The sequence below is a fragment of the Salvelinus alpinus genome, chromosome 11 (assembly GCF_045679555.1).
Source record: "Salvelinus alpinus chromosome 11, SLU_Salpinus.1, whole genome shotgun sequence".
Lineage (NCBI taxonomy): Eukaryota > Metazoa > Chordata > Actinopteri > Salmoniformes > Salmonidae > Salvelinus > Salvelinus alpinus.
Window position 1 is genome coordinate 47162939 of NC_092096.1, and position 13199 is coordinate 47176137.

The window sequence follows — 13199 nt, forward strand, 5'->3', positions numbered from 1 at the left end:
TTTGACACACTCAAACACGTGTGCCTGGCACCTACTACCATACTCCATTCAAAGGCACTGAAATCTTTTGTCTTGCCCATTCACCCTCTGAATGGCACATATGCGCAATCCATGTCTCAATTGTCTCAAGGCTTAGAAATCCTACTTTAACCTGTCTCCTCCCCTTCATCTACACTGATTGAAGCAGATGTAATAAGTGACATCAATAAGGGATCATAACCTTCTCCTGGATTCACCTTATAAGTCTATGTCATGGAAAGAGCAGGTGTTCCTAATGCTTTGTACACTAAGTGTATAACCCTTGTTTGAAGGAAACATGCTCATAAGGTTCTAAATGGAACCCGTATGGTGCTATAAATAACCCTTTCCTAAGGTAAAAATAAAGGGCTCCGCTATGGTTACAATCTTTTTTGGGGCTATATAGAACACTTTTTGGTTCTTTGTAGAGCCATACAGGGTTTTTTATTCTGATCAGCCATATTATATTGTTAAAATTCAAATCAAAATGTATTTGTCACATGCGCCGAATACAACAGGTGAAATGTTTACTTACAAGCCCTTAACACTTATTTTACTTAACTGCATTGTTGGTTAAGAAAGTATTATCTAAATAAACGGAAGTAAAACATAAAACAATAGAAAAACAACAAATAGTTAAAGAGCAACAATAAAATAACAGTAACAAGGCTATATACAGGGTTTACCGGTACAGAGTCAATGTGCGGGGGCACAGGTTAGCCGGGGTAATTGAGGTAATATGTACATGTAGGTAGAGGTAAAGTGACTATGCATAGATAATAAACAGAGTAGCAGCAGCGTAAAAATAGGGGGTCTTATGGCTTGGAGGTAGAAGCTGTTATGAAGCCTTTTGGACCAAGACTTGGTGCTCCGGTACCACTTGCCGAAGAGAACAGTCTATGACTAGGGTGGCTGGAGTCTTTGGCAGTTCTTAGGGCCTTCCTCTGACACCGCCTGGTATAGAGGTCCTGGATGGCAGGAAGCTTGGCCGTACACACTACCCTCTGTAGTGCCTTGCGGTCGGAGGCCGAGCAGTTGCCATACCAGGCGGTGATGCAACCAGTCAGGATGTTCTCGATGGTGACGCTGTAGAACTTTGAGGATCTGAGGACCCATGCCAAATCTTTTCAGTCTCCTGAGGGGGAATATGCGTTGTCGTGCCCTCTTCATGACTGTCTTGGTGTGTTTGGACCATGATAGTTTGTTGGTGATGTGGACACCAAGGAACTTGAAGCTCTCAACCTGCTCCACTGCAGCCCTGTCGATGAGAATGGGGGCGTGCTCGGCCCTCCTTTTCCACGATCATCTCCTTTGTCTTGATCACATTGAGGGAGAGGTTGTTGTCCTGGCACCACAATGCCAGGGGCCTGTTGCACAAAACTAGGATAAGGGATTAAGCCAGGATATCTTGGTGATCCTGGCTCAATTGATCCGTAATCCGGTTGCACTAAAGATGGATAGGGGGCAGGAGGATATGTTATGGTATAAATTACCATGGAGATTTATTCTGTGGAGCTAGCCTGCTCCAGACCAGGCTAAATTCCAGGATCTATTTAATCTCATCCCTAATGTCAGTCAGCAGTCACCTCAAATGGAAACCAATAGTTATTTCACTGCTCACTATACATTGTTATCACATATAACTAGACCCACTGTCATTATTTAAACGTTTGTGATCATTAATTTCAATGATTTTGGATAAAAAAATGATTTTTAGATGATGTTGCTATCATTAGATAATTTACAGTTTCCCATAGACTATAAGGCTATATATAAAATGATAGAATATTAGGGCCACAGAGGGGAAAAAAACACAAGTCATAATATTGTAACCAGTTGTTTTAAAGGAGGACAGTTGTTAAAATGACAGATGTGGGGCATTTCGTGAAATTGTACTTCAGTATGGTTTCATAAACAAAGACATGCTGATGTGCCAGAATATTAAGTATCACATTGTCATAAGTCTCAAAACTGTAAAAACAATATGTAGCTTTTCTGCAGAAAGAACCAGCCTCATAAATTTATGACTTTATCCTTTTTCTTCAGTGTGGCCCTAGTACTCTGTCATATAAACAAATACACATTCCATATGAATATAAAAACACAATGTGTAACATTATGTTCCTTTATTGAATAAGGACAAAACAAAGCAGGTAAACCATCAGCTCCTTTCGAAACTGAAGTCACAGTGACTCTACAAGATGGAAAGCACAGAATCCAAGCATATTATACAAAATGATACATACACATTCAAAGGTCTGTATATAACACACCCTGCATGTCTGCACACTAAAATAAATGCAGGACAAATCCATACACATCAACTGAACAGACAAATGAATGGATGCAGTAGCCTCCCTGCAGCCTTGTATTACACACAGTATACCGCACAAACATCATAAGAGGCCAAATTCGTCAAAAAACGAACCCAAAAAAACCCAAATTCCTCTGCCACCGCAGGACATATTTAACCAAAATTGAAAGCACACATACTAACTAAAATAATTCAACACATATTGGTCCCTCAGCAGCCGACCACTGTCGTCATCAGGGAAGATTGCCGGATTGTCCCAGTCCATGGCTGGTGGCACTCTGGGGGCCCTCTCCTTCCTCAGGCAGGCCACATTGTGGAGGACAGCACAAGCCACAGTAATATCACATGCCCTAACAGGGCTGACCCTTAATTTGTGAAGGCAGTGAAAGCGTGCCTTCAGGAGGCCAAAGGTCATTTCAACTCTGGCCCTGGTCCTGGCATGGGCATGGTTGTAGGCCTGCTGTGCTTCCTGGGGGTCTGTGAAAGGTGTCAGGAGAAAAGGCTGGCAGCCATACCCCCTGTCTCCCAGCAACACACCAGAGAATTCACCTGTCAACACAAAATCTCATCATTACTACCTCATAAACACAGTGATATTCTTGACACAGCCATGATGGTTATAAATAGGGGTTGTGTGGCTTACCTTGTGATAGGCACTGATAGATTTCAGAGGCCCGAAAGATTCTGGAGTCATGGACTGAGCCAGGCCATTTTGCCACAACATTGCTGATCACACAGTCAGCATTGCAGACCATCTGAAATCATAAGATGAGGAATATTACACCAATCAATGCACATCACTGGCAATGCAGAGTGTTCGTCAATGGACAATATCAAAAAGTTATGTTCACCTGAACATTAATGCTGTGAAAGGATTTCCTATTCACAAAATCGGCCTCATGGGCACCTGAGGGGGCTTTTATCCTTATGTGTGTGCAGTCCACTGCACCAATGACATTGGGGAAACCTGTCACACAAAGTAATGAGTATCCTACTATGTGTTAACAGTTGTCCTGTAATTTGTAGATCCTCTTACCTGCAATCCTATAGAACTCCTCTTTGATGTCACAGAGTCTTCTGTGGCCAGGGAAGGAGATGGACATCTGCTAATGCTTTGATAGCCAGACACACACTCCTTATTGTGCGGCAAATTGTGGCCTTGTTCAGCTGTTCTGCATCCCCCACTGAGTACAGGAAGGCTCCACTAGCAAAAAAGCGCAAGGCCACACAAACCATTTGCTCCACACTCAGTGCATGGCTCCGTGCAGTGCGGTGCTTAATCCTGGGACCCAGTAGTCTGCATAGATACCTGATGCCATCTGCAGAAAACCTGTATCTTTCATATAGATGGTCATCAGGGAAGGCCAGTGGGTCCAACCGGTCCCTGAAGACCCTTTCTCGCCTGAAGGCTCTCCTCAGCACAAGTGCTTCTTCATCCACCACATCTCGCACGAATGGGCATGCCATTGTCAGAGCAGAAAGGAACACACAATTTTGGGCCTTCATATAGGCTAGTGGCCACACCTGGTGCTGGGGGGGTGGGCAAAAGAGGGCGATGCCTTATAACGATGACTTGGTTGTACTGATTGCTGGGAAAATAAAAAAAAACTTAGAAAGATGCCACCGTCCTGTGTGCTCACAATAAGAGCTCATATGTCATGGCTCACTTGACTTTACGAGAATATACCTAATTTTTATTTTGAGCTGTGTCATCTTCTTGGAGCTGGGGGAGGAAAGAAAAATAATGATTAATACATTTGTGTTACAGTTAGCATACAGTGTACATTGAAGGCATATCTCACCTCCCTCTCAAGTTTTTTTATTTCAAGGTCCAGTTTCCTAATTGTCCTCTTTTTTATTTCGGACTCCAGTGCAAGATTTTCCATCTTTTTCTTCTTGTACTGAATGTCTATGTCTGCCAGTTCTATTTGGCGCCGGAGGTGGTTGCCATACAACTTTCTGATAGCTTGTGAGCTCTGTGAACACAATACAATTAGCGCAGCTGGAATTTGGCAGGATGTGGTGTCCTTTTATTAATACGCACTATGTTGCCAGGCTGGTTTTCCCACTGTATAGCATCTGGGTCCTGTAAAAGAAATTAGATTTTTTGATTTTGATGAGGACTCCTCACCATTGTAGAGTAAATAGTACTTTCACAGTCTTAACATGATACCTCATGCCTTCTGGAATCCAGAGAGATGGTCTCCTCCTCATCATCGTCTCCATCATGTGCTGTTGCTGCTGCACTGGGGCCTTCACCCTATCACATTTAATCGGATTCATATTGAAGCTAGTAGACAAGACATGCCAGGCCTACAGTATGCCTTTGATGGAGTACTCACTGGATCAGCATCGTCTGGTGCTTGTGCTGGTGGCTCTAACAGGAACACAGTGCTGCCAGACACTGCAAGGCAATAGGTAAACCAAAGTCAGACAGTCCAAATTGATTCAATATGAATGTGGTTGTATCCCATGTAGAGATGGAAGGACATACCTTGAATGAAGCGGGTGGCATCTTGGGAGGAACCTATGCTCGTCTCTTTCCCCCCAGGGATCCCCTCTAAGACGGGCCTGCCTTTATTTAGCTCCAAGGCCATGTCCTCTGCTGGGGTAAGGTCAGCCTTTGGTGACCCACCACCCGTGCCTTGTCTGTGGGTATTCTTTTTCACTGCTAAAACAGTACAGACAATGTGTGAGCAGGCACCTTCTGGGTACAATATATGCTTGTGCTTTGTTAAATATTAGTCAGGGACCATACCATTCTGCAGAATGTTCTTGTATTTGATTTTGACCTGCTGCCATGTCCGTTTTGGCCCGTTCATGTTTAATCTACACACACACACACCACACACACACACATTTAATGGAGTCACACTGCAAAAAATTACTTGGTATTTTTGTCTTGTTTTCAGTAAAAATATCAAAAAATTTATCATAGCTTTATACAGTGTGATGGAGTTACTTTACACAATTTCACTCATATCTGCAGTGCATTTCAATTAAAAATTTAACCGTTTCATAATTACAGTACAACTGCATTTTTGGAGATGTGAATTAAATATTTGAATTGTAATTGTGATGTTTCAGCGGAGCGGTGAGTGTGTAATTGTGCACTACTTATGCATTCAGGCGGTCTGCAATACTTTGCCACGCTTTTTCTCTTTGCTTTATCACTGTGGCGGTGTTGCCTTTCTTCTTAATTATATCTTTTACCTCCTCGTATGCCTCCATGAGGATTTGTGCTTCCGACGGGGAAAAGTACGCGGCTCTAGTTGCCATGGTAAATCAGTTAATCTGTGATCTGTGGCGGGGTCTATTTGAGTGAGCCGTGAGCGCGCACCTATCCAGGATTGGTTTCACCTGGCTTAATGAATCCGTGTCTGCTCATCCTGGCTTGGTCTTTGTGCAACCAATTAAGCCTGGACGCACATGTTTTGGCTTCATTGAGCTCAGCTGAGTCATTTATCCCGGATGTCTTAATTCTACTTTTGTGCAACAGGCCCCAGGTCTCTGACCTCCTCCCTATAAGCTGTCTCATCGTTGTCAGTGATCAGGCCTACCATTGTGTCGTCTGCAAACTTAATGATGGTGTTGGAGGTGTGCTTGACCATGCAGTCATGGGGAGTAAAGGAGGGGACTGAGCACGCACCCATGATGGGCCCCCGTGTTCAGGATCAGCGTGGCAGATGTGTTGTTACCTACCCTTACCACCTGGGGGCAGCCCGTCAGGAAGTCTAGGATCCAGTTGCAGAGGGAGGTGTTTAGTCCCAGGGTCCTTAGCTTAGTGATGAGCTTTGAGGGTACTATGGTGTTGAACGCTGAACTGTAGTCAATAAATAGCATTCTCACATAAATTCTATAGATGTTATTGTGTTAATTGACAAGTTTAATCAGGTCAGCTACCTCTTGAACAGCTGGGGGTCCGTGAGGAGAGAACTGAGAACCACTGACTGATTTAGTCAACTGTTTAGTCAATAAACCCAAGGCCATATGTGAGTCTTTCACAAGACACCATCACTGGCCATAGTAAAATAAAATATGCAATGGCATAACACATTAGATAAGCTGGAATGACACTATCATACGGTAGCACACAAAGAGCAAATTTTTTACATTTTGAAAATGCAAATTACAGTATTTTGAAAATACAAAATACATTGGAGTATAGTTCAGCCCAGTGTAATTCAAATTACACAAAATACTCAGAAGTAATTAAAATTAATATCAGACATACTAACCATATTGTGCTGCCTTGTCCCAGGCCCCTGTCTTTTACCTCTGCACTGCTTGCTCTTTGGGGTTTTAGGCTGGGTATCTGTAAAGTACTTTGTGACTGCTGATGTTCACAAAACATGCACACAGTGTTTGTAGGCCTATGTGCTATGTGTACCTGTCCTGATTAACGTGATGTCCACTTCTTTCTGTTGTTGCAGCTTGGTGGGTGGCCCAGGAGCATTTCTCTGTGCGCAATGGATCTGTATAAGCTACCCACATCTTGCCAGCCCCTCACATCAGTGTGAGTACCTACCACCATGTGTTTATTCAAGTGTCATCATGAAACCATAACAAAAGTCATGCATTTGTAACAAGAAGAGTGAGTGTTATGTTGGTGCTATTTATCAGTATTTTGAAAATGTGACTGTTAGCTGATTAGCTGATCTGGACTACATTTGAATTATTCTCTAGGGTGACTGAAATCTATCATTATCCATGACTACCATCCACATGCAATCCACCACCACTTTTCTAATGAACACCACTCCTCAATCAGCATATTGTACATTTTCTATGTATTTATGATTAATGTTCCCTTTTGTCAATAACAGCTTCTACACATCATGGCCAACATGCTTGACTGAAAATCTTTAAACATGTCTACAGACTTTTAGGTTATGGGGGGGGGGGGGGGGTTGCCCATCAGATGTAATATATTATGCCAATATGTCAAAGTTGTCAATTAGGAAATGGTACTGTTCAGAATGGCACAGTACCACAGGAGTCACAGGACTCTCCATATGCCATAGTTGAACAAGCACAACCGATGCAGGGGAGGGAAACAGATAGCTTCTCTCTACCACACATTCACCAAATATACCATTACTTTTTTCTATTCTGTTGCTTTTTTTATGCTAGATGTGAGTAATTTAGCAGGTCCATAGTAAACTCAGCAAAAAAAGAAACGTCCGTTTTTCAGGACCCTGTCTTTCAAAGATAATTCGTAAAAATCCAAATAACTTCACAGATCTTCATTGTAAAGGGTTTAAACACTGTTTCCCATGCTTGTTCAATGAACCATAAACAATTAAAGAACATGCACCTGTGGAACGGTCGTTAAGACACGAACAGCTTCCAGACGGTAGGCAATTAAGGTCACAGTTATGAAAACTTAGAACACTAAAGAGGCCTTTCTACTGACTCTGAAAACACCAAAAGAAAGATGCCCAGGGTCCCTGCTCATCTGCGTGAACGTGCCTTAGGCATGCTGCAAGGAGGCATGAGGACTGCAGATGTGGACAGGGCAATAAATTGCAATGCCCGTACTGTGAGATGCCGAAGACAGCGCTACAGGGAGACAGGAAGGACAGCTGATTGTCCTCGCAGTGGCAGACCACGTGTAACAACACCTGCACAGGATCGGTACATTCGAACATCACACCTGCGGGACAGGTACAGGATGGCAACAACAACTGCCCGAGTTACACCAAGAATTCACTCCTTCCGGCGCCGACCAAGATGGCCGCCTCGCTTCGCGTTCCTTGGAAAATATGCAGTATTTAGTTTTTTTGTGTGTTATTCCTTACATTGGTACCCCAGGTAATCTTAGGTTTCATTACATACAGTCGGGAGGAACTACTGAATATAAGATTAACGTCAACTCACCATCGTTCCTACCAGGAATATGACTTTCCCGAAACGGATCCAGTGTTTTGCCTTCCACCCAATACAATGGATCTGATCCCAGCCGGCGACCCTATGCGACGCCGTAAAGGGGGCAAACGTAGCGGTCTCCTGGTCAGGCTTCGGAGACGGGCACATCGCGCTCCACTCCCTAGCATACTACTCGCCAATGTCCAGTCTCTTGACAATAAGGTTGATGAAATCCGAGCACGGGTAACATTCCAGAGAGACATCAGGGATTGTAACGTTCTCTGCTTCACGGAAACATGGCTAACTCAAGAGACGCTAACGGAGTCGGTGCAGCCAGCTGATTTCTTCACGCATCGCGCCGACAGAAACATACATCTTTCTGGTAAGAAGAGGGGCGGGGGTGTATGCCTTATGATTAACGAGACGTGGTGTGATCATAACAACATACAGGAACTCAAGTCATTCTGTTCACCTGATCTAGAACTCCTCACAATCAAATGTCGACCGCATTATCTACCAAGGGAATTCTCTTCGATTATAATCACAGCCGTATATATTCCCCCCCAAGCAGACACATCGATGGCCCTGAACGAACTTTATCTGACTCTTTGTAAACTGGAAACCACACACCCTGAGGCTGCATTCATCGTAGCTGGGGATTTTAACAAGGCTAATCTAAAAACAAAACTCCCTAAATTCTATCAGCATATCGATTGTGCTACCAGGGCTGGTAAAACCTTGGATCATTGTTATACTAACTTCCGCGACGCATATAAGGCCCTCCCCCGCCCTCCTTTCGGAAAAGCTGACCACGACTCCATTTTGTTGATTCCAGCCTACAAACAGAAACTAAAACAACAAGCTCCCGCGCTCAGGTCTGTTCAACGCTGGTCCGACCAATCTGATTCCACGCTTCAAGACTGCTTCGATCACGCGGATTGGAATATGTTCCGCATTGCGTCCAACAACAACATTGACGAATATGCTGATTCGGTGAGCGAGTTCATTAGGAAGTGCATTGACGATGTCGTACCCACAGCAACGATTAAAACATTCCCAAACCAGAAACCGTGGATTGACGGCAGCATTCGCGTGAAACTGAAAGCGCGAACCACTGCTTTTAACCAGGGCAAGGTGACCAGAAACATGACCGAATACAAACAGTGTAGCTATTCTCTCCGCAAGGCAATCAAACAAGCTAAGTCCCAGTACAGAGACAAAATAGAGTCGCAATTCAACAGCTCAGACACAAGAGGTATGTGGCAGGGTCTACAGTCAATCACGGATTACAAAAAGAAAACCAGCCCCGTCGCGGACCAGGATGTCTTGCTCCCAGACAGGCTAAATAACTTTTTTGCTCGCTTTGAGGACAATACAGTGCCACTGACACGGCCCGCTACCAAACCCTGCGGGCTCTCCTTCACTGCAGCCGAGGTGAGTAAAACATTTAAACGTGTTAACCCTCGCAAGGCTGCAGGCCCAGACGGCATTCCCAGCCGCGTCCTCAGAGCATGCGCAGACCAGCTGGCTGGTGTGTTTACGGACATATTCAATCAATCCTTATCCCAGTCTGCTGTTCCCACATGCTTCAAGAGGGCCACCATTGTTCCTGTTCCCAAGAAAGCTAAGGTAACTGAGCTAAACGACTACCGCCCCGTAGCACTCACTTCCGTCATCATGAAGTGCTTTGAGAGACTAGTCAAGGACCATATCACCTCCACCCTACCGGACACCCTAGACCCACTCCAATTTGCTTACCGACCCAATAGGTCCACAGACGCAACCACACTGCACACTGCCCTAACCCATCTGGACAAGAGGAATACCTATGTGAGAATGCTGTTCATCGACTACAGCTCAGCATTTAACACCATAGTACCCTCCAAACTCGTCATCAAGCTCGAGACCCTGGGTCTCGACCCCGCCCTGTGCAACTGGGTCCTGGACTTCCTGACGGGCCGCCCCCAGGTGGTGAGGGTAGGTAACAACATCTCCACCCCGCTGATCCTCAACACTGGGGCCCCACAAGGGTGCGTTCTGAGCCCTCTCCTGTACTCCCTGTTCACCCACGATTGCGTGGCCATGCACGCCTCCAACTCAATCATCAAGTTTGCGGATGACACTACAGTGGTAGGCTTGATTACCAACAACGACGAGACGGCCTACAGGGAGGAGGTGAGGGCCCTCGGAGTGTGGTGTCAGGAAAATAACCTCACACTCAACGTCAACAAAACAAAGGAGATGATTGTGGACTTCAGGAAACAGCAGAGGGAGCACCCCCCTATCCACATCGACGGGTCAGTAGTGGAGAAGGTGGAAAGTTTTAAGTTCCTCGGTGTACACATCACGGACAAACTGAATTGGTCCACCCACACAGACAGCGTTGTGAAGAAGGCGGAGCAGCGCCTCTTCAACCTCAGGAGGCTGAAGAAATTCGGCTTGTCACCAAAAGCACTCACAAACTTCTACAGATGCACAATCGAGAGCATCCTGTCGGGCTGTATCACCGCCTGGTACGGCAACTGCTCCGCCCACAACCGCAAGGCTCTCCAGAGGGTAGTGAGGTCTGCAGAACGCATCACCGGGGGCAAACTACCTGCCCTCCAGGACACCTACACCACCCGATGTCACAGGAAGGCCATAAAGATCATCAAGGACAACAACCACCCAAGCCACTGCCTGTTCACCCCGCTATCATCCAGAAGGCGAGGTCAGTACAGGTGCATCAAAGCAGGGACCGAGAGACTGAAAAACAGCTTCTATCTCAAGGCCATCAGACTGTTAAACAGCCACCACTAACATTTAGCGGCCGCTGCCAACATACTGACTCAACTCCAGCCACTTTAATAATGGGAATTGATGGAAATTATGTAAAAATGTACCACTAGCCACTTTAAACAATGCCACTTAATATAATGTTTACATACCCTACATTACTCATCTCATATGTATATGTATATACTGTACTCTATATCATCTACTGCATCTTGCCATCTTTATGTAATACATGTATCACTAGCCACTTTAAACTATGCCACTTTATGTTTACATACCCTACAGTACTCATCTCATATGTATATACTGTACTCTATACCATCTACTGCATCTTGCCTATGCCGTTCTGTACCATCACTCATTCATATATCTTTATGTTACATATTCTTTATCCCTTTACACTTGTGTGTGTAAGGTAGTAGTTGTGGAATTGTTAGGTTGGATTACTCGTTGGTTATTACTGCATTGTCAGAACTAGAAGCACAACCATTTCGCTACACTAGCATTAACATCTGCTAACCATGTGTATGTGACAAATAAAATTTGATTTGATTTGAATGCACAGTCCCTCCATCAGTACTCAGACTGTCTCCAATAGGCTGAGAGAGACTGGACTGAGGGCTTGTAGGCCTGTTGTAAGGCAGGTCCTCACCAGACATCGGCAACAACGTTGCGTATGGGCACAAACCCACCGTTGCTAGACCAGACTGGACTGGCAAAAAGTGCTCTTCACTGACAAGTCACGGTTTTGTCTCACCAGGGGTGATGGTCGGATTCACGTTTATCATCGAAGGAATGAGCGTTACACCGAGACCTGTACTCTGGAGCGGGATCGATTTGGAGGTGGAGGGTCCGTCATGGTCTGGGGCGGTGTGTCACAGCATCATCAGACTGAGCTTGTTGTCATTGCAGGCAATCTCAACGCTGTACGTTACAGGGAAGACATCCTCCTCCCTCATGTGGTACCCTTCCTGCAGGCTCATCCTTACATGACCAGCCATACTGCTCGTTCTGTGCGTGATTTCCTGCAAGACAGGAACGTCAGTGTTCTGCCATGGCCAGCGAAGAGCCCGGATCTCAATCCCATTGAGCACGTCTGGGACCTGTTGGATTGGAGGGTGAGGGCTAGGGCCATCTCCCCCAGAAATGTCCGGGAACTTGCAGGTGCCTTAGTGGAAGAGTGGGATAACATCTCACAGCAAGAACTGTCAAATCTGGTGCAGTCCATGAGGAGGAGATGCACTGCAGTACTTAATGCAGCTGATGGCCACACCAGATACTGACTGTTACTTTTGATTTTGACCCCCCATTTGTTCAGGGACACATTATTCTATTTCTGTTAGTCACATGTCTGTGGAACATGTTCAGTGTATGTCTAAGTTGTTGAATCTTGTTATGTTCATACAAATATTTACACATGTTAAGTTTGCTGAAAATAAACACAGTTGACAGTGAGAGGATGATTTCATTTTTTGCTGAGTTTATAATGTATTGTTTTAAAATATGTATTAAATATATATTCAGTCACAAGTCTCTTGGATTATTCTATGTATGGGTGTTCCGTCAACGGGACAGTGTGAAATCATGCAGCGGCTTTTGTCTCCATCGCAGATTTTAGAGAAACAAAGAATGTCGGTACATATAAGTGTCTTATATTTGCTGAAAGCTTAAATTCTTCTTAATATAACTGCACTGTCCAATTTACAGTAGCTATTACTTCGAAAAAAATGCCATGCTATTGTTTGAGGAGAGCTCCTAACAAAACCATTTTTTCACCGTGATAGGTTTGATAAAGTCACCTCTGAAGGTGAAATGTGTACTTATATTCTGAACTCTTTCTCTGATTTATCATCCAAAGGGTCCCAGAGATAACATGAAGTGTCATTTCGTTAGATAAAATCCTTTTTCATATTCTAAAAAGGTCCATATAGCATGCACGATCGATTTTGTATTTCTACTCGTTCAATTTGCAAAGAAAGGAATCGGTGAAAATCTCACCCTAAACGTTGCTTCAACCAGTCAAATCGCGTTCGTATGTATTCCTCAGAGATCCCAGAACGTAATGAGACGTCACTATATCATTAGGGGTGTAGTATATCCTATAGGACAGCAAATGTGGTCGGAGAGCGACGCCTTCATGGCACGCCGATGACCCAGGCCGGTCTTCATTTGATCAACTCTCTTTGTCAAATAAGCACCAATCGGGGTCAAACAAAGCTAACTA

The 13199-nt window shown here is 44.6% G+C and overlaps 1 protein-coding gene across 1 annotated transcript; it reads right to left on the reverse strand.

Moving 5' to 3' along the window:
* Nucleotides 1-2108: 2108 nt before the first annotated feature.
* Nucleotides 2109-6005, reverse strand: LOC139534263 (uncharacterized). Its single transcript, XM_071333275.1, has 10 exons — nucleotides 5091-6005; nucleotides 4827-5003; nucleotides 4675-4736; nucleotides 4506-4592; nucleotides 4377-4418; nucleotides 4135-4308; nucleotides 4020-4055; nucleotides 3184-3921; nucleotides 2976-3087; nucleotides 2109-2881 (listed from the first exon to the last, which is right to left on the reverse strand). The coding sequence occupies exons 1-7, from the start codon at nucleotides 5266-5268 to the stop codon at nucleotides 4020-4022; spliced, it is 756 nt and encodes a 251-aa protein (XP_071189376.1). The 5' UTR covers nucleotides 5269-6005; the 3' UTR covers nucleotides 2109-2881; nucleotides 2976-3087; nucleotides 3184-3921.
* Nucleotides 6006-13199: the final 7194 nt, after the last annotated feature.